Below are 18,290 nucleotides of genomic sequence, written 5' to 3'. Positions count from 1 at the left end.
TCCACCAATCCAAGATGCGAAACAACCCACTGCCACGGGTTGAGGTTTTGAAGATGGCTTCCTAACCAAACCCAAGCAAACCCGAGGATGCGTCTAGAACCCAAACTCCAACCCAACCCAAACACCGAATCTCAAAATAAAACAAATCATGAAACCAAACCAGCACCTGATTAACATACCTGAGCAAATTTACTCTGACCCGTCTCCCCTAACGATTACTCCTCCGCAGTGACTCCCACAACCCCCTCCCACCTTAACCTCGACGAACGGCTGGGGACATCACATGGCACACACAACACGGCACTGCATGTTTTTTGACGAATAGACCATGATCTAGACGGCCTGAGAGACCATCAACCTCTCTTTTCTTGACCGCTATTCACTTCTTAGCAGGCATAGCCTCTTGCCATTCGTCACCGCTGCCCTCCTCCCCCCTTGATCTCTGCCTTGACCACTAGCGCAACTGCTCGCGATAATTGCGGTTGATTTAGTCCTCGATAACGCCGTGAAATGTGCCTCCCGTCTGGTTACTATTCCCCAGCAAACTCTTCAATCCCCGAACCCAGGTCTGCCCCGGGGGTCGGCCGTCTCCGGACACTCCAATGTCCGCTTTGAGGTGATCGCCATCCGATTCCTCGGAACGGAGTAGGCGCTCATTGTCTTTCTCCTCTTTTCCTCCCGGCATGGCGAGATCGTTTATGTGATTTTCCCTTAGCGGGGTAGGAATACCCTAGACAAACGGCAGGCTTTAAAATGGTCGTCGATGTGGTGAACTCCCGCGTTGTCCTGTCCGGGCCGTCTTCCGACCAGAGACGAGGTGAAATGGGGGAGCAAGGGGGAGTGATGCCTGGGTGTCTTTGGGCCCGCGGCGGCGTCCGGATCTCGCGCCGGTACCCCTCGCAGGCGACGACTCGCTCCCGTCGCTGCCCGGCCGCGCGGGCTTCTTAGCTCGAGGAGATGTTCGGTTTGGAATTTCACACCCTTGGCCATGTTATCTTTAACTGGGACGTGATGGTCCTTTTCTATTTCGCCAAGCCTGATTACATTACGAGGCGAGTCGTGACGCCCTCGCTATTGACAAGCAACGGCGTGGCCTGCAGGTCCGAGTTCACCGCACGCCCTGTCCGCAGCGATATCACCTATTACCGCGGCCCTCGTCCGTTTGCCGTGATCGAGTTCAAGAAGCGCGGCGTGATTCGGCAGGCCGAGTTCAGGGCCGCTATCAAGAACACACGGAGCCCCCGTCGCGGGCTCAGATGGAGGCAGAGATCGTCGCTCGAATGTTGCTTTCGGCATAGGCAGGCTGGTACCGACGAGGCGACCCTCAATGGAGTCGACTTGGGTTTGGCGATGCTGTTGGCTTGTCCGACGAGGGGGACCACAAGGTGGAATGCCGGCATTGGTGAATCTGGCGGGGATGGGTGGTCAGGGGCGGCGGGTTGCCATAAGACCTCCGAGATGGTAGGATGGTGATTTCTTGACTCCAACCATGTATTCCATTGGTGTTCGTATGCAATACCTTCTCCCAGGCGTTAGAACACCACGGAGTTTGTGCTCTGACAGCCGCCATGCGCAATAAACAAGCAACAATATCGTCTTTAAGCAGCCAGGGGCTGTGGCAGGCCGTTCATGCGGTCGTAGGGCGACATATTCTCTAGCCATGTGCGCGCGTCTTAAGGAGATTGCGGGACTCATAGTCATCTGTCGAGAACTTGCTGAAGATTACTGCTGCATATCGTCCTACTAGGAGCACCTGCTTGAAATGATACGGAAACACTCTGTTCATAGATTATACACCTACGTTCGCTGTTAAGGCCCTAATCATATCCTTAATACGCACTTCCTTGACCGGGCAGCACGCAGCCCCAAACATAAACCTGGCCCTCCCCTTAACCTATACAATACCCAAACAAAATGGGATAAAATCAAACCCAAAACAAGAATACAAACCGAGACTATCATTCTCCTCCGCCCCCTCTTCAATTCCCACACCCCCGCCCGAACACTATGCCCTCGTGCCCCCATACCCTCCAACCTCACTTCACTCCACGGCATTTCACCTCGCAAGACACTCAGCCCCCCAAACCGCCGCGCCCCCCAACCCCAGCCCGCCCAGCACCGTCACACCCCAGGCCAGCGCAGCCGACTCCCAGTCAAAATCATCCTTGGGCACGACGTCACCCAGGCCCCGGCCAGCCTCGGCCTCCACGGCAGGGGTGGGCACATACGTCTTGTCGTCGTTGGCTGGTGAGTCTTCTTGTTTGGGCTGGTGCTTTTGCTGGCGCTGTTTTGGGTTGGGATTGGGGTCTGGTTTTGGTTCTGTTTTGGCCTTTCTTGGGCGGCCGCGGCGTTTTGGCGGTTCATGGGTGGCGGCGGTGGTGGTAGTGTCCTCGCCCGGGGAGTTTGAGCTGCCGGTACTGGAGATGCTGCCCCTAGCTGAGCGACGGGGGCGGCGTAGCGTCATGCCAAAGCTTGGGACTGCGGCTGGGTGGGTGGTCTCTTCAGGGCCGGGGGCGGGTTCGGGCTTTGTTGGTTTGCTCGGTGACACCCCCGATAGGAAGCGCCGGGGGGACTCGTGGATGGGAGTTAAAGAGCGGAGCATGTTGCTGACGTCGGTCGATCGCACGGCTGCCCATAAGCCCAGACTTAGGGCGCAGAGGAGGACGTCCTTGCCTGCGGCGGCAACAGCCGGGTGGTCGGTCATAGAGGTGAGAATTCTCTCGACGGCTGTTGCGGTGCGCTCCCATTGCGAGCGCTTCTCTGTGTCGAGGGGGACGTTGAGAAGGGTGTGGCATGGTTTGGAGGAGTCTGGGAGGTTGTCGACGAGGGCGCAGATTGTCGTCTTGATGTAAAGGATGATGGTCCCGGCGGAGATGGTGTTGAAGAGCTTGGTTATGTCGGGGTAGGCGTCGTGCGGGTCGGAGTGAACGATGCCCCAGGACGTGGGGGCGATGGTAGGTAGGATCAGGGGTGCGAGCGTCAGGATCTTGGAGAGAGCAACAAATGTTGGGAATGATGGCGTCCATGTGGTGGCCGGGAACCAGAGTGTCACGACGTAGTTGGCGACCAACGGCACAAGAAGGAGAGAAAGATGGGGGAACCAGTTCTGTGGCTTTTTCGGGAGAATTCGATGGAAGATTTGGGCGATTCTAGCCAAGTTAGCGGTGCACTTCCTCGGATACATACTCGACATACCTCGTCTCTTGTGGCAGAAGTGGTGACGGGGTCTGGAGCAAAGCCACACAGAATAAGTTCAGCGCAAACGAAAGGCTGACAAGGTGAGGTAACAAGGCATATGCCCATAGATGCGGGATCCTTCGGCGGCGGCCCTCGACAGCCAAGAGCGCAGTCCATGCTATTGTTGCGAGATCAAGTTGCTGCCCCCACCACAGCCGCCGTGCCTTCTCGGTGATGATCTGCAAGGCATTGAGGAAGACGGGGGTGTCACTCAGCCAGTACCTGAGATACAGGGGAGGCTCGTCAGTCTCGTCCGCGGTCAGAGTGCGGTGCCTAAACAGGCCTCCAAGCAGGCTGCTCTGTTGTCAGTCGGGGCCCTCGTACTAGTAGGGTAAGGAAGCTGATGAAACATACGACTCGGAAACTGGGACATCTCTCTCGCACGCCCACACTTTGTAGGACAAGGTCAAGTATTCCAAACCAGAAGCTACAGCGAATGCCAGCCCGAGGGCTGCCAGGCTTCCAAAGGCGACCGTGAGCTTGATGCGCTCTGCTTTGCGATTTCGAGTGTCTTGGGCCGGCCCCAGGGCTTTGTGAGACTGATAGAGGCTTCGGGTGACAGTGTAACAGGCATATACAGTCGCGGCTACTTGCAAGCCTGCTAGAGCTATAGGTAGAGTTCTTTATCATGAGAGTGTTAGCTAGACTATCTGAGGAAGATTGCAAAGTGAGAAGGAAGTGCTTACCGTGGTTCGCGTTCAACTTCCACCGGCGCCATCTTTCTCCGTCATGTATTTGGGATAGTTGGTTATAACAACAACAGCACCGAAATCACATGAACCACATGAATCGAATTGCAATAGTTAGAAACGCACCATAGGTACGGTGATGAAATGCGCGTCTAGCTTTTGCCGCGGGAGACATACAAGTAAGAGCACCCCAACCTATGACGTTATCAGTCGGAAAGGGAAGTACCCCGCCACCTGCCCACCACCCAACAAGACATAGCAAACACCACTTGCTTCTTATAGATTACACAGTTCAAGATATGCCGGTCTGTGGAATTTGGTAGTTGGGTCTTACCAAACAAATAACCTCTACGATGGTGCGCTAAACCTCTCGACCACGCCATGTCTGCAGCTTACACTGCTGTACTTTGTACTGTGTATGTGTATGCAAGCAGCGAAATTTCGGACTGGTCAGGTCAATTGGCTATCCGAATACTGGTCATTCTTCAGCGCGTTGCGTGCCATCTAGGGAGGCCTAGCAGCATACATTCAATTCGTCTAGACGAAGGTTTGGTCGACATCAAACACACCTAGAGCGGCAGTCCATGTATGTAATTTACATACAATCGTTACATACCTTACACAGTCCCCTGCCAAGAGCCGCCAGCACCGGCAGCAACCCCCAGCAACGCTACCTAAACGAAGGCGGAGCCAGCTTCTGAGATGCGACATTCAATCCCCACCAAGTGTTCTCTCTCCGTCCGGCTGCGGCCTGCCACCGACCCTCTAAACCACAGTCCCTGCCTGATCTCCCGCCTGGACTGAACAGCCAAAAGATGTACCACCTCGCCAAAGGCCTCTACCGGCTGGCCACTAGTAAAGAGGGTAAGCCAAATGAACACCGCACCAAAGGTCCATCCAACCACATCTCCCAACCACTAACACCCCACCCCCTCCCTCCAGAGTACTCGGTCCTCCTCCTCGGCCTCGACAATGCCGGTAAGACGACCTTCCATGAACAAGTCAAATCCATCTTCGTACCCGATGGGCCCGCCCCGAACCTCCAGACCGTACCGACGGTGGGGCAGAACGTGTCGACCATCGTGCTGCCGGACATGTACCTCAAGCTGTGGGACGTGGGCGGGCAGCTGTCGCTGCGCAAGCTGTGGCAGAGCTACTACGCCAGCTGCCACGCCATCGTCTTCATCATCGACAGCACCGACATCGGCGACGGCAGCCTCGAGCACGACGCCACCGGCCGCCTCGAGGAGTGCCGCCTCGTGCTCGAGGACGTGCTGCAGAACAGCGAGGCCGAGGGCGTCCCGCTGCTGATCCTCGCCAACAAGCAGGACCGCGAGGATTGTGTCGAGGTCGTGCGCATCAAGGAGGGCCTGGTCAAGCGCGTCTTTGAGGGCGAGAAGTCCGGCGGCATCCGCGACTCGCGCGTCTTGCCTGTCTCGGCCCTAACCGGGACGGGCGTGAAGGAGGCCGTGGACTGGGTGCGGTCGCGGGTGAAGTGGAATACCGAGAGTCGGCCGCCGCTGATGAGGTGATGGATGCGGGCGAACATCTTCACGCCCCGCTGTCATGGCGGGACATGCGCGCCACGAGTAAACACCCGCTTATACAGCAGCGTCCACGCCGCTTACACCAGGGTCCCGATTCAAGGGACTAGACGGGTGGCAATCGCTGAGTCCGTTGTCACGTTGCTTGTCTACGTTAGGCACTGGTGGTGGTCGAACATTACAGGACCTCATCCCGGCTGACCCGATCCTCTCATCCGAAGTTCGGGGAGTTTCAAGTCAGGGCAACTGAGAACGGCATCGGACTAGGGCGGGCAGGATTATTCTTCCCAGAAGACTGGAACTCCGTTTTCTGAGGCGCCGCCGCCCACCCTGGTTGTGGTATCATGATCACGGCCTTCGGGTGTCGAAGGAGAATATATAACGGGGTTTCCGATGTGGTGGATTGTAATATTTGGCGATGCCATAGCATAGGGGGTTGGTTTCCGGAATGGGCCAACAAACACCACTCATACCGGAAACCTCTCAGAGATACCAACGCGGGAGGGATAATGGATCCGCATCGACCCATAAGTCAGGGCCTTGAATATAGTGTATCAGTTTTAGACAGCCAAAACTCCTTGCCGGTCTGCCCCCTGAAATTTGTTTGCCGCCTCCTTTTATGTAGCCCACCGTGTCTTTGCGTAGAACCCAGCTGCGCCCTTTTCATTATCCCCTCTTGCGTCCGATATGCATCGGCCAGTGGCTTCATCCAGTTATCGCTCGTTGGGCTTGAGTCCTAGGCCTCTTCCACCCTAACCAACTGATAACCGCATGCCAATCTGACGGTTTTGGTAACGGGGTATCTCGATCTCGTTGGCCTCCATCCTCCTCCTGCCGCTCCATGACCTTCCCCCTTCACCTATCATTCTCAGCCCTCAACTCCGCCATAAACCCGCCCTTCTCCCTCTTCTTCAGATCCTCCGCCAACCTCCTATCCAACAAATCCGAAAACTCCTTCACCTTCACCAGCGCCACGCTCGTACACTGCAACAACACCACCGCATCCACCGGCATCCCCCCCAACTTCGCAATCTGGCAAATCTCCCCATGCTTATTCAAACTGACCGTACAGCTCGCCACGCGCACCTGCTCCTCCAACCACGTGGCATCCAGCACCGCCGTCTCGCCATCCTCGCCAAAAAAGCTCCACGTCACGCACAGCGGCGAGTGCAACCAGCTCAACGGCACCGGCTCGCGCTCGGCCGGCGTGTACACCGTCAACCGCCCCGCCTCCATGCTCGTGTCCGGCTTGCGGAAGTGTCGCAGCGCGGCCACCACCGCCACGCACGCGGCGTCGGTCAGCCCGCCGTCGTGCGAGACCACGTGCACGTCGACGCGCACCGACCAGCATTTTTGGCCGGCCACGAGGCAGAGGGACTCGGTGTCGAGCGCGCCGGAGCGGCGGACGGTTTTTTCGAGGAGTCGGGATAGGAGGACCTCGGTTTCGGTCGGCCGGTTGACTTCGAAGGCGGGGGAGGTCATCGGGCTGAGCTCGGTCGCGATGGTGAAGATCCCGTCGAGCGGGCGGTCGATGTAGGGGACGGTGACTTCGGCGGTGGCTTTGGCGAGGACTCTGCGGGGGGAGGGTGTTAGGTGGGGAGTTTAAGAGTTAAGTTTCTGGGGGAGAGGGACCATGTACCTCGTCTTGCCTAGTGTGACGTCGGCGACGCCATATTGGTCGCCAAAGGTGAGCTCGAGGGGCCGGTATTGGTCTAGCTGGCGGCCGTCGAGACGCAGGTTTTCTTGCAGCGCTTGTGTGACGAATTGCTTCTCGTTGAGAGAAGGCTCTGCTTCTCGCGGCATTGTGGATTGGGAGGTGTGGTATTTGGGATCTGGGACGGGAGTTGACCTAGAGAAGCCAACTACCTACATGGAAGTAGAATCAAAGCCCAGGGTTGTTTGTTGTCTGGAGGGGCAGGTTTCTGCCGCTAAAGACCGCTAAATTTCAGTGCATTCTGCCGCATGACGCGGGCGGTGAGGCGCCAATCCATCTGCCAACCTGCATCCCCATGCACCCTTGCGGCTTTCCATCTTCAAACAACATCCCAGCATCAATTGCGCTACCCTCCACTTCACCAAACCGAGACATCACGTTGAGCCAGCAAGATGACTACAGCTCATAGACCTACATTCGACCCGGTAAGAAAGCACACTGCAAGAAAGCCACACCTCGGAATCCCTCGCTAACACAACAATCCCAGGCCCGTGGCAAGGAAGCCCTGCGCGGCCCAGCCTACCACCAGCGCCTCCTCCCAGCCTACACGCAGCTCAAGTTCAGGTACCTACCTCCCCACACCTTCACTCACACGACACCCACCCGCTCACTAACCATCCAGACAACCGGGCCAAGGCGGCGACGCCGACGCCAGCACACGCGACCTGCGCGCGGAGCTCGAGGCCGCCGAGGCAGCACACTACGCGAAGCTCAAGGGCGCGCCCATCCCCGGCGCCTCCGACGAGACCGAGCCGTCCGCCACCAACAAACGCCCCCTCGCCGCCCTGACCTCCCGCAGCGACAAACAATCAGCAGACGACGCAGATGACGACGAAGACCCCGACGCCAAACGGCGGCGCATCCTCGCCGAAACGCGCGCCATCGACGCCGACGACAGCGACTCCGCCTCCGGCTCCGACAACGACGGCGCGGGCGGCTCAGACGACGACGATGATTCGAGCGACGACGAAGACGCCGAGCTGCAGCGCGAGCTGGAGCGGGTGCGGCGGGACCGCATCGAGAGGCGCGAGGCCGAGGAGCGCGGGCGCGCGGCGGCGGAGCAGGAGGCGCGCGAGAGGGATATTGCGCTGGGGAATCCGTTGTTGAATGCTGCGGCCGGGGGGAGTGGGGGTGGGAAGGCGGCGGATTTTAGTATTAAGAGGAGGTGGGATGATGATGTGGTGTTCAAGAATCAGGCGAGGGGGACGGAGGAGAAGGGGAAGAGGACGGAGTTTATTAATGTGAGTTGTCCTATACTTGATCTATGTTTGTGTGGGTTGTAAACGGTGCTAATGGTTCTTTAGGACTTGCTGCGGTCGGACTTTCACAAGAGGTTTATGAGCAAGTATGTGAGGTGAGGAGTTGTGGGGGGCATATCCGAGACGGGGTGCGTCGGTTAGGGTGTTCGATCACATAGCGGCATGATTTGCAAGGCATTGGGCCTTGAACGGGACACGGGTGCTTTTTTTTGCTCGAGAACAATTAGATTCTTTGGTTTCCTTCGTCTACCAAGTACTGTGATTCGACGTCTACAACAAGTCTTGCGGTGAGCAAAGTAAGTTGGGTAATTGTGTCGGTGGTTGTAAGAACACACCCATACAAGTCTTCAGTCACCCTGATGGCAAGCTTGCTGTCAAACCGAGAGTAGCCCGTCGACTTTTCAGACTTGACATCCTCGGACACAACACCCGTCCTTGAGACTACTTTCTACCACCCCACCCCTTTCACAACCGCTTCCTCCCCTCCTCTCCCCTCGCAACCTCCCCAAAAGTAGTTTGAACCACCCCCCAGCTCCTCCAAAGCAGCACTACCACCCCACAGTTAGCCACCTCCCAACACAGCACAAAACAACAAACCTGAGAGAGAGGACTCACAACCCGGCACGACCACCCACGGCGCGTTCATACCCGCATAGTACACCCAATAATACATCACCTCCGGCCGGCTGTACGAGATGCCGCGCATGTGCTCGGCAAACCCACATGTGCCGTAGTACAGCACCACGCCGTACAGGTGCCCGACACATACGATTGTCTGCAGCAGGTGGCGCGCGCCTTGCTCGCGGGGTTGGTTGCGCGCCGTGAGGAGGGCGGTGAGCAGGGAGAGGGGCGCCCAGGTTAGCTGGTTGGGGGGTTGGTTAATGGTTGTTTGTTTGTTGGGTGGGGGGGAGGGGGGAGCGGTGGAGGGATGAGGGTGGAGAGGAGAGATGGAGGTGATGAGGAGGGGGGGATGGGGACTGGGACGGTAGAGGGGGTTACGGCGTGGAGACATACCACGGTCAGGGACTCAATGCAAAGCATAAAGGGGTCGGAGGTGAGGTAGCGTGAGTCGGAGAGAGCATATTCCTTCCAGAGCTGAGCGAAGAGGGACTGGGAGGAGGGGATGGTGGCGTGGTTGAGGACAAAGTAGCCCTCGAAGAAGAGGTGGAGGAAGCCACCTGAGTGTTGATCAGTAAGGTAGAGAAAAGAAGGTAGGTCCGAAGGAAAGGGTTGCACGCACACAACGCAAACCAAGCGACGGTCAACTGGTCTGCCCTCTTCAACGCCGGGCTGTACCACGTCGCAAGAGCAGCACAGCCGAGCACAAACACGCCAATGATACCGCCAAAGGCTGCCAGAATGCCCAGGAGAGGCGTACTATTTGGCGCATACCCCGGGATGATGGCGTCCTGGGGGAAGTAGGGGTGGCCCTGCGGCGAGGCTCCGGCGTGGTCTTGCATCGTGTACTGTGTCAGGTAGCTGTTTCAGAGATTCACGTGGTCCGGACTTAGACTCGGACTCGAGTCACTCGACTCGATCAGCAGGACCCAACAAGCTGGATAAGGCTGAAGACGGATGCCAGATGGGTGGAGTCGCGTCTCGCGTCGCATTCGTGCAACCCCTGGACCCCTGTCCGGGTACGGTTTCCGTGGTTGACAAGAGTCAAATGATGATCGGCGCCGAACGCATGCAGGCACATGAAGAGAGTGCGGCAAAGCTAGAGCCGCAGTCTAGCGCGAACTATATATTAACGGTGGTGCAGGTATCTTGGATTGGGAGGTTGTTGATCAAATAACTCCGCAACAGGAAAGCTGCTATTCATCGAACCCTCCCCATTCATCCTCCTCATTCTCATCCTCTTCCTCCTCTTCTTCACTCTCACTCTCACTCTCAATTTCACCGTCCGGTCTCCTCCCCGCCTTTAACCTCGGCATCCCATCCGCGCCCCTCACAATCCTCCCGTCGGCATCCCTCTCAAACGGCCCATCCCCATCCCCATCGTCACCCTCCCCAAACCTCACCTCCACCCCTTCCTCTTCCAACCCTTCCAAATCAACAACTTTCTGCCCTGTGCTTTTCAGCGTAGGAATGCCGTCCGGCCCCCTGACAATCCTCCCCTGCGCATCCCTTACAAACGGCCCATCCCCATCTTTATCCCCCTCATTGCCATCCCCATCTTTACTCCCATCCCTCACAAAACAAGCCACAAAAAAACCCATCACCCCCCTCCCATCCTCCCTCTCCGCCCTTACGCACCCCTCCGCCACCACACCCGGCACTATTACCCCATCCCCACCCCCATTTCCACCCCCCTTTCCACCCCCACAAGCATCCAAATCCCCCCTAACAGGCCACTCCCTCATCCCGCGTACTTGCTCCCTTCTCTCCAGGATCCGCCAGCCGCGCCGGCGCGCGACAGGGGAGCGCAGTGCGGCAAGCACGACCTGTTCGTTTTCGAGGGCGTGGGTGGAGCAGGTCGAGTAGGAGACGCGGGTCGCGTGGGGGAAGGTGAATGCGTGGAGGAGGATGGCGAGTTCTGTGGAGTGTTAGTTTGGGGTATTTTTTGGGGGGGGTTGGGGGGTTGGGGGGAGGGGGATAGGGGAGGGGAGCAGTTGTGAGTAGGAAGGGGGGGGGTGTGGAAGCGGTGTGAGGAAGTAGGAAGGGGGCGTTGTGTGGGGAAGGGGTGGTTATGTGGTAAAGGGGCCAACGGAGTTGGGGGCTTGGAAATGGGTCATGGATGGTAGAAAGTTGGGACGTGGAAAGTGATGAGATAGTTAGCAAATATAAAATAAAAGGAGAGCACCTACGAAAAGAAGCCAGCGCCTCAAGACGCGTTTGGAGGGCCTTCTCCGTCAGAACCGTCTCTGCCCCATCATCATCAACAACCACAGTCGGCGGCTCCGGCGCACGTTTCCGCTTCAGCGCCTTAGAACCCCCACTATCATTCACAACCTTCCCCGCCGCCCCCACTGAAACAGGCAGGTGAAACTCAGGCGTATCATCACGCCCAACAATCCCACTCCCCGAGCACGACGGGTCCAGCAGCAGGGCCCCCACCGCCCGAAACTCGGGCGTATCAGGGTCCGTCTTGAGAAAATCCGCGCCCGGGTGGATCACCGTGACCTTATCCGACCCCGCGGCGCGGACCATCTTAGCCAGCGTCTTAGCGCGGTTCCTATCCTTCTCAAAAGCTAGTATACGCTGCTGACCCGCGGCCAGCCCCCCGCGCTCGTGCAGGATCGCGGCGAGATGGGTGGTCTTGTTGCCCGGGGCGCTGCAGGCGTCGACGATGTCGCCGTCCTCCGGGCGCGGGTCGAGTAGGTAGGCCGGGAAGCAGGAGGCTTTGTCCTGCAGGATGATGGCGCCGGATTGGTAGGCGGGGGTCTTGGTGAAGTCGATCCCGGGGGGTGCGGCGATGAGGTTGGGGACGTGGCTGTCGAGGCAGAGGACTTTTTTGCTGGCCGAGGTGGGTGCCATGACCTCGCTGACGGTGGGGACGACTTCGAAGCCTTTGAAGGTGGTGTCGAGCTGCTCGTCGACGGTGCTCTTGAGCGAGTTGACGCGGATCCAGCGTGGGTGGGCGGGCCCGAACTGCGCATCGATCACGGCTTTCAAGGCGTTGACCGTGGGGCATTTCCTCCGTATCCTGGCCCTGGTGAATTCGGATTGGAGTCTTGCTTTGTGCTTCTCTATGGACACACGGAGTCCGTGGGAGGCAGGGAGGGCGATACCCTTTTTGGCGAGGAGAAGATCATGGGTAAGTAGGATGGAGAGGGTGGGTGTGATCTGTCGGTGTTAGCATCTAGAGCATTCTTTACGTAGCAACTGAGATGTTTGCAACTGAAATATTTGCAACTTACCTTTCGCTCCTTTTGCAGCAGCTGTGAGTTCTCAACCACCTCCTTCAGGACGGCACTCCATTTGCTGGATTCAAATGCCAGAGCATAAACCTGGGCAGGCGGTGATTTGAGATCTTTGCTGCCATATATCCTGGATTTGAGACTGCCCCCATGGGTAGAGGGGCCGGTGACTATGGCTGCAGTCTCATGATAAAGAGACATGTTGAGGGTTGGTAGAAGTGAGAGAAGTTGGAGGTTGGAGGTTGTGTTCAGTGAGTGTCAGTGGTTCAAGTCGAAATTTCAGTTAGGTGAGGTAAAGTTACAGGGTTAGGGTTCATAATACACGATATTCAACATGCCAACTTCAGCTATCTATCCTTCTTTTCAACTCACACCTTCACAGCCAACATCAAACAGGACAGTTGTGCGCCATTGGCTCTATTGGCATCTATGTGTTTGCGCTAACCACCCGCCCTTTGTTCCCCAGGGCCAAAAAAAAGCAACCTCTCCTCCCAAAATAACTCCGCGGCCAAACCAGCCAACAGAAGCTCCAAGCGGCAGCGAGCTGACCATCAGCCCACCCCCAAAAGAATCGAAGATAAATGATAAAGATACACACAGATCGAAGCGAAGATGTCGCAGCCAGTGGGTGGTAGTAGATCCTCCTCCCAAGCCCAGCCCCAGAATGTGGTTAAGCGAATGAATGAATGTCATGTCGTCGTGAAAACCCCCCAGCAGCAAACAGCCCTCCCAAATCCCTTCACCCCCACGAATCCAAATCAATGTGGTATCCAGCGCCGCCTTTTTCTACCCTCGTCTTCCCGCCGCGCGGCGAAGAAAAGCAGGGTCTTGAGAATCCTAGAACACCCCCTCTATGCGTGTGCCCTATCCGTCCGAGAAGGGTGACCCGAGAAGGAAAAAAAGAAAAAATGGTTGCAAGCAAATACAGGTGAATCCTCGCCGCCTCAAGGGTGGGAAGGTGGTTTGATAGAAGAATATGTTATGAACTACGAAGCGAAAAAGTCTCTTGGACTTGGTTGGACCTGGACCTTGGACGTCCGTCCATCTATCTCCGATGCCTCCGCGACGGCAGGCGCGCATGCTGCAGGTAGTGACGGCTGGCATGGCGCTTCCTCAGCGCCGCAGCCCCCGAGCCGGGAAGCTCACCGCCCTTAGCATACAGGGTCAGGGCCCAGTCGCCGCCGCAGGTCTGGTTGGCGTCGCCCTTGCAGGGGGTGGCGCACTTGGCGTCGTCGAGCTTCTCGAGCGGGTTCAGGGAGTTGCCGCAGAAGCACTCGCCGCCGTACTCGGTGCCGGCGACGGCGAAGCCCTTGGCGGAGCAGTAGTCGACGCAGGCGGTGTTGCTGGCGTCGCCGATCTTGGGCAGCACCTCGCCGCGGAGCGCCCGCGCCGAAGTGTCCTTGTAGCAGCCCACGTACTTGAAGCCGGCAATGTCTGCGGGCGCGTCGCCTGACGATTGCTGCGCGGCCTGGGTGGGCTCCGGCAGGTCCTCGGCGTCGTCCACGTAGACTGTCTTGGTCTGCCAAACTGTCACTGTGTCGTAGATCGTCTTGGTGTGGATGGGGGCCGGGGTCGGCGCGGGGGTCGGCGCCGGCTCGTCCTTCGTGGGCTCCTCCTTCTCGGGCTCGTCCTGCTCCGGCTCATCCTGGCCCGACACATCATTGATAACCGCAGACGGAGCCGGCTGGAGAGTGGGTGCAGGGACGGGGATGAGGGTAGTAGGAACAGGAGGAGGAGGGGGGGTCGCAGCGGCGGACGAAGGCTTCTGGACGGGAGGCTGTTTGGAAGAGCTGGAGCTAGAGCTGGAGCTTGAGCCACCGGTTCCGGGCTGGGGCTTCGGGTCCGGCGAGGGAGCAGCGGAAGGCAGAGGAACAGGGATCGGCAGGGGAGCGGGGAGGTCGCCGCCGCCGAGGCTCCAGCCAGCAAGAGGGTTGTTACCGGGCAGCTTCTCCAGCGTGCCGTCAACCACCTCGTCGACGGGGCACTCGATGTTGCAAGAGCCGCTGGGGTCGTTGGCGCCGTACTTCAGGCCAGGGCAGGTATGGATGCCGGCGTGGCCGGTGTTGCAGGTGTCGATGATGTGCTGGAGCTCCTCCTCGTCCCATCCCGAGATGAAGTCGCCGTGAGCCGAGAAGCCGGTGGTGTCGCCGTTGGCGAAGACGAAGGGGCTAGCCTTGCCGACCATGTCCTTGAAGCGCGGCAGGAGGTCGTGGGTCTTCCAGTACGTCTCGAAGAACATGTGCGGCACGTGGATCCAGCCCTTGGGGCAGTCTTGCTTGCCGCCACCCGCATCCGACGGGAACTGCATGTTGTTCTGGTGGTTGGTCAGGCCGGCCGAAGGATTGTAGCACGAGGGGAAGTGGACGTCGACACGCATGGGCGAAGCGTAGCCATCGCAATCCTGGAAGGGGAAGCCGATGCCCGCGCCCTTGTCTGATGTGGATCCGATGCCTGCCTTGGAGCCGTCGGAGCCGCTCGGCCAGGTGGGAACGTCGAAGTTGGAGCGAGGGCAGGTGATCTGCACGGGCTGAACGGGGCCCCTGGACGGGTCCGTGTTGAGGTCACCCGTATCCGCGGGGGCCGTCCTCAACATGGCGTTTCCGCTGACGATCTGGAGACCGAGGGGGAAAGCCTTGACGTCGTCGTTGGTGGGGTCGAAGAAGTAGTAGACGTTCATGTAGTCCATCTTGACCGGCTCCAGAAGGCCGGTGGCGGGATCCTTGAAGTAGAGAGTCGGGAACCAGTAGGCGCTGAGATCGGCCTTGGGGAGCGCCGTGGTGCACTTGGACTCACGCAGCTGCTCGCCCGTCACGTTGAGGCCGAAGTTGCTGGCGCCCATGACGGTGTGGACGTGGGCTGACGCCTTTCCGGGGGAGACAATGGGGTCGGCACGGCAAGTCGTCAGGGGACCTTTGCCATAGTGACGCAGCACAGCGAAGGTGCGTTCGTCCTTGGCCGCGGAGGCCGTGGCGACCAAAGCCGCCAGGGCGGTAGCGAAAAGCATCTTGTTGGTGATTTGGGTGTTTCGAGTTTCTATTTGTTTGGTATGTTTTGTGTGTCGGTTTCCTCTAGGTTGGGCGAAGGGTAGGGGTCGGTCTCTAGGACTGAGCAAAGTGTCGTTGTAGTGGTGTCAACACCGGTACCAGTTTGTCACTGAAAAGAATGCAGATAATGCTTTGTTTGTTCGAAAGGACTGTTGATTCCTTGGGCTCGAAAGTTGCTTTGAAGTCGAGGGCGAAGTCAAGGTTGGCAATGGATCAACCCACGTCAAGTGAGCAACAATGAGCAAAGAAGGCGCTGAGCAAGCTCGGCAGCTGTTGAAAGGGAGTGTAAATCACAAGTGCAAAGAGCATGAGCGTTAAAGGAAGGACTGGCAAAAATGCCTAGAGAAAGGAATGACAGTGTAGCCCGTGAGGTGAGGGTGGGGGAAAAGACGAGTTTGGATGGCAGCGCCAGGATGGGACGGCCGGGTTTATAGCCCGCCTCTCTGGGCGACCCGGACTCCTCCCCTGGGTCTGGCCCGTCGTGGTGGTGAGTGTGTAACCTGGAACACCTCCGCTGTCCCCGCTCACTTGCATGGTACCTGATGGAAGCTTGGCAGGTACTTGCGGGTCTCGACTAACTCGGTTTGTTCTTCTTCTCCTTGCGCCTCGATAAGTGATGAATCATCACCAGCGTTCGAGACCGTGGTCAGGCTTTTTCCCGGGGCCTAATAAGCCAGGGCAAACATACCCTGAACCTAGAACCTTGGACTCGGGCCTTGAACCTGGAATGGAAGAAAAGCATCTTGTCCGTTGTCAGGGTGCACCCCCTGATGGCCAACAAACCCGGCCTACACTAGGTCGGCTCGCCCGGCGGCTGTCCGTTGGCCTTGGATGTCGTGCCATGGATCCCTCAGCTCAACGCTGCAGTAGTCCATACCACAGCATGACCCTCTCAGCGGTTAGTATGCCGTCAAAATAACGGTTAAAAAATTGAAGAATCCAAGAGACTCCAAGCGCTCAGTAACAGCCCAAGGGCGCGGGGGTTCAGCGGGAGCGTCTGCCGAGATGGAGGGGACGGGAGGGGGAGGAACTTTCGTCCAGGGGAAATGTGGCCCATGCGCTGTACCTGCATTTTGCATGGTTAGCATGCCATTGGATGGCACGTCGCTTTTCTGGGCCCTGAGCTGCAGGTTCTCGGCGGTGCCTTGCTCTGGATGCAGAAAAAATGAGAGAAAAAAGCTCAAGTTGCCACATGTTTCCTTGGCTATTTCCCTTGCCGTGCGTCGGTGGCGTCCAATAGGGCTATTCTCAAAAACAGGGTTTTGTGTGTGTCAACTCCAACCCGACGATCGCCGTTGGGTTTAGAGTGAGAGATCTCAGACATTTCAGAACCCAGCAGATTTGGGATTGCAAACGAAACAAATTCCAGGCCCAAGCTGGGGAAATGACATGAACGGGTCGCCGTTTCCCATCCCATGTTTGCACATCTCGGGGATTTATGCGCCACGAGGGCACCCCTGTTACGCCCCCAACGGGCCGACTGTGGCTCCTTCTTTGGCAGGGACGGAATTCAGACAACTTTTTGAAAGGGCAAGCACGAACACTGATAACATCATGAAAATAACGAAATTATCATCTATGATGGTCGCTAGTTTTCTGTTTCTGTGTACATGCGGAAGCATGTGTGACGATGGTGACCTATTCACGTCCAATGCATCCGATCGGAGATGTTTCCTTGCCGTAGCCATGCTTGATGCCGCGCGGTTGATCATCGATTCATCCCAACCCACGGATCTGTCAAAGCGGGTCGGGAAGGTTCCCATCTCAGGAACAGCGATCCCCACTGGCCAATCGGGTTGCGGAAACGGGCCAAGTCAGGTTTGGGGGCGGGGCGCTTCAGTGCTGACCCTGGTAGGCTTCCCCTGAAACGCGCTATTTTGATGAGATGCCCGGTAAGGGTCAAGCCTCAGTTCCAAAAACCGCTTCTTCCAAAGCTTCCGGGTTCCCCTCTCTTCCACCGGGGGCGCCGCCGAAGGTTAACCGCATTTGGACTCCAGGAACGGGATGACGGGCGCGTTATCATCTTCGTCACTTCCCGAGACAGCCTGGAAGGTGATTTGAGGTTGGATGGGCGTTTGCTGCGTTTCATCTTTCAATAATTCCACTGTTTGCCGCCCCATGCGTCCGCACCTCTCCGTCTTCTTTCTCTTCCGAGAAGACGGCACTAAGCACGCGCGCGGCACTTCACAGGGGAAAAGGGGAAAGGGGCTGGCTTTCAAAACTCTGGCGGCGCCGCCAGCTGATGGCACCTCAACCACTCGCCCAGCCAGACCTTCTTGCGGCCAGGGACACTCGTGCGACAACGACGCCGCCCGGTGTTGACCAGCCTTTCCGTCCTACCTGGGCAGCAGCCATCCTCGATGACGATCTTCGCGGTTGTAAACAACCCGCGTCTTGGAGCTGAAGCCCTATCGGGATCTCACATGTACCCTCGTGCCGCCAACAGGTCCAATATCCGTACCTAGCTCTAGCTCCATGCCATCACCCCGCGTGCCCCCCATGCCGTGCCCTCGATGCTGTGCCCTCAATAAATGACGTGGCCCCAGCTCATGGGCCGTAGCCGACCCAAGCACCGCCGCTTTGTGACCAACCAGTGCTGTTGGGCGTCAAGAGTTGGAGGTTGAGGAATTCCGGTTTGCCAGAAACCAACAAACCACCCGCGTGGCTTGCTTCACGGTAATTCTCTCGATACGTTGCTCACTTTCGGAAAGAGTCAAACAACCACTCCGTTTGATGATGAGTAATAAACCATATCCTTTACAACCCCCTGAATCCCCTCGAATCTCCCCCGAATATGAGATTACGTAAAACCTCTTCGAGTGTACCCCTACACAGTACGGGAGCCGGAAGACGTCGTTCATTACACTCCGTTGTGATTCCTCTCGGGCGAGGAGGTAGCTAGAGTAATGACGAACAGAGTTGGGAACAGCTCCGAAGGGATTG

At 57.7% G+C, this 18,290-nt stretch overlaps 8 protein-coding genes across 8 annotated transcripts; 3 read left to right on the top strand and 5 right to left on the bottom strand.

Moving 5' to 3' along the window:
- Positions 1 to 821: 821 nt before the first annotated feature.
- Positions 822 to 1,764, top strand: F5144DRAFT_181772 (uncharacterized protein). Its single transcript, XM_066782728.1, has one exon. The coding sequence runs from the start codon at positions 958 to 960 to the stop codon at positions 1,471 to 1,473; it is 516 nt and encodes a 171-aa protein (XP_066644773.1). The 5' UTR covers positions 822 to 957; the 3' UTR covers positions 1,474 to 1,764.
- Positions 1,765 to 2,033: 269 nt separating this feature from the next.
- Positions 2,034 to 4,156, bottom strand: F5144DRAFT_567658 (uncharacterized protein). Its single transcript, XM_066788603.1, has 4 exons — positions 3,924 to 4,156; positions 3,592 to 3,858; positions 3,196 to 3,531; positions 2,034 to 3,149 (listed from the first exon to the last, which is right to left on the bottom strand). The coding sequence occupies exons 1-4, from the start codon at positions 3,953 to 3,955 to the stop codon at positions 2,057 to 2,059; spliced, it is 1,728 nt and encodes a 575-aa protein (XP_066644772.1). The 5' UTR covers positions 3,956 to 4,156; the 3' UTR covers positions 2,034 to 2,056.
- A 585-nt stretch (positions 4,157 to 4,741) lies between these two features.
- Positions 4,742 to 5,458, top strand: F5144DRAFT_487188 (P-loop containing nucleoside triphosphate hydrolase protein; the record flags this gene model as incomplete). The annotated part of the gene is made up of 2 exons (XM_066785593.1): positions 4,742 to 4,790; positions 4,869 to 5,458. 2 exons carry the CDS (start codon positions 4,742 to 4,744, stop codon positions 5,456 to 5,458), a joined length of 639 nt encoding a protein of 212 aa, XP_066644771.1.
- An 809-nt stretch (positions 5,459 to 6,267) lies between these two features.
- Positions 6,268 to 7,377, bottom strand: F5144DRAFT_181777 (ribosomal protein S5 domain 2-type protein). Its single transcript, XM_066782729.1, has 2 exons — positions 7,110 to 7,377; positions 6,268 to 7,043 (listed from the first exon to the last, which is right to left on the bottom strand). Exons 1-2 carry the CDS (start codon positions 7,271 to 7,273, stop codon positions 6,326 to 6,328), a joined length of 882 nt encoding a protein of 293 aa, XP_066644770.1. The 5' UTR covers positions 7,274 to 7,377; the 3' UTR covers positions 6,268 to 6,325.
- A 111-nt stretch (positions 7,378 to 7,488) lies between these two features.
- F5144DRAFT_181742 (Pre-mRNA-splicing factor Cwf15/Cwc15) lies at positions 7,489 to 8,774 on the top strand. Its single transcript, XM_066782727.1, has 4 exons — positions 7,489 to 7,609; positions 7,672 to 7,748; positions 7,807 to 8,425; positions 8,489 to 8,774. Exons 1-4 carry the CDS (start codon positions 7,577 to 7,579, stop codon positions 8,540 to 8,542), a joined length of 783 nt encoding a protein of 260 aa, XP_066644769.1. The 5' UTR covers positions 7,489 to 7,576; the 3' UTR covers positions 8,543 to 8,774.
- On the bottom strand, positions 8,667 to 10,049 carry F5144DRAFT_567651 (Emopamil-binding protein). Its single transcript, XM_066788602.1, has 4 exons — positions 9,684 to 10,049; positions 9,458 to 9,621; positions 9,059 to 9,305; positions 8,667 to 8,991 (listed from the first exon to the last, which is right to left on the bottom strand). Exons 1-4 carry the CDS (start codon positions 9,901 to 9,903, stop codon positions 8,909 to 8,911), a joined length of 714 nt encoding a protein of 237 aa, XP_066644768.1. The 5' UTR covers positions 9,904 to 10,049; the 3' UTR covers positions 8,667 to 8,908.
- Positions 10,050 to 10,247: 198 nt separating this feature from the next.
- On the bottom strand, positions 10,248 to 12,610 carry F5144DRAFT_181624 (S-adenosyl-L-methionine-dependent methyltransferase). The gene is made up of 3 exons (XM_066782726.1): positions 12,304 to 12,610; positions 11,251 to 12,229; positions 10,248 to 10,979 (listed from the first exon to the last, which is right to left on the bottom strand). Exons 1-3 carry the CDS (start codon positions 12,502 to 12,504, stop codon positions 10,258 to 10,260), a joined length of 1,902 nt encoding a protein of 633 aa, XP_066644767.1. The 5' UTR covers positions 12,505 to 12,610; the 3' UTR covers positions 10,248 to 10,257.
- A 738-nt stretch (positions 12,611 to 13,348) lies between these two features.
- F5144DRAFT_591630 (uncharacterized protein) lies at positions 13,349 to 15,881 on the bottom strand (the record flags this gene model as incomplete). The annotated part of the gene is made up of 2 exons (XM_066790294.1): positions 13,349 to 15,336; positions 15,848 to 15,881. The coding sequence occupies 2 exons, from the start codon at positions 15,879 to 15,881 to the stop codon at positions 13,349 to 13,351; spliced, it is 2,022 nt and encodes a 673-aa protein (XP_066644766.1).
- Positions 15,882 to 18,290: the final 2,409 nt, after the last annotated feature.

Source organism: Chaetomium tenue (assembly GCF_020726465.1).
Source record: "Chaetomium tenue strain MPI-SDFR-AT-0079 chromosome Unknown F5144scaffold_3, whole genome shotgun sequence".
NCBI classification, from domain to species: Eukaryota; Fungi; Ascomycota; class Sordariomycetes; order Sordariales; family Chaetomiaceae; genus Chaetomium; species Chaetomium tenue.
The sequence above is the reverse complement of the archived record's forward strand: the minus strand, read 5'-3'. Positions and strand labels throughout refer to the sequence as shown.

Bases quoted from the DNA above. Each gene is read 5' to 3' on its own strand.
- F5144DRAFT_181772 (XM_066782728.1), top strand. From the start codon at position 958: ATGTTCGGTTTGGAATTTCACACCCTTGGCCATGTTATCTTTAACTGG.
- F5144DRAFT_567658 (XM_066788603.1), bottom strand. From the start codon at position 3,955: ATGGCGCCGGTGGAAGTTGAACGCGAACCACG. The intron at 3,859-3,923 runs GTAAGCACTTCC...CTCATGATAAAG, and splicing joins GAAGTTGAACGCGAACCACG to AACTCTACCTATAGCTCTAG. The intron at 3,150-3,195 runs GTATGTCGAGTA...TAACTTGGCTAG, and splicing joins CTTCTGCCACAAGAGACGAG to AATCGCCCAAATCTTCCATC.
- F5144DRAFT_181777 (XM_066782729.1), bottom strand. From the start codon at position 7,273: ATGCCGCGAGAAGCAGAGCCTTCTCTCAACGAGAAGCAATTCGTCACA. The intron at 7,044-7,109 runs GTACATGGTCCC...CTCCCCCCGCAG, and splicing joins GTCACACTAGGCAAGACGAG to AGTCCTCGCCAAAGCCACCG.
- F5144DRAFT_181742 (XM_066782727.1), top strand. From the start codon at position 7,577: ATGACTACAGCTCATAGACCTACATTCGACCCG. The intron at 7,610-7,671 runs GTAAGAAAGCAC...CAACAATCCCAG, and splicing joins ATAGACCTACATTCGACCCG to GCCCGTGGCAAGGAAGCCCT. The intron at 7,749-7,806 runs GTACCTACCTCC...CTAACCATCCAG, and splicing joins TACACGCAGCTCAAGTTCAG to ACAACCGGGCCAAGGCGGCG.
- F5144DRAFT_567651 (XM_066788602.1), bottom strand. From the start codon at position 9,903: ATGCAAGACCACGCCGGAGCCTCGCCGCAGGGCCACCCCTACTTCCCC. The intron at 9,306-9,457 runs GTATGTCTCCAC...CCCCCCAACCAG, and splicing joins GCATTGAGTCCCTGACCGTG to CTAACCTGGGCGCCCCTCTC. The intron at 8,992-9,058 runs GTGAGTCCTCTC...GTGGGGTGGTAG, and splicing joins GTGGGTGGTCGTGCCGGGTT to TGCTGCTTTGGAGGAGCTGG.
- F5144DRAFT_181624 (XM_066782726.1), bottom strand. From the start codon at position 12,504: ATGTCTCTTTATCATGAGACTGCAGCCATAGTCACCGGCCCCTCTACC. The intron at 12,230-12,303 runs GTAAGTTGCAAA...TAACACCGACAG, and splicing joins TGCTGCAAAAGGAGCGAAAG to ATCACACCCACCCTCTCCAT. The intron at 10,980-11,250 runs GTAGGTGCTCTC...AACACTCCACAG, and splicing joins TGAGGCGCTGGCTTCTTTTC to AACTCGCCATCCTCCTCCAC.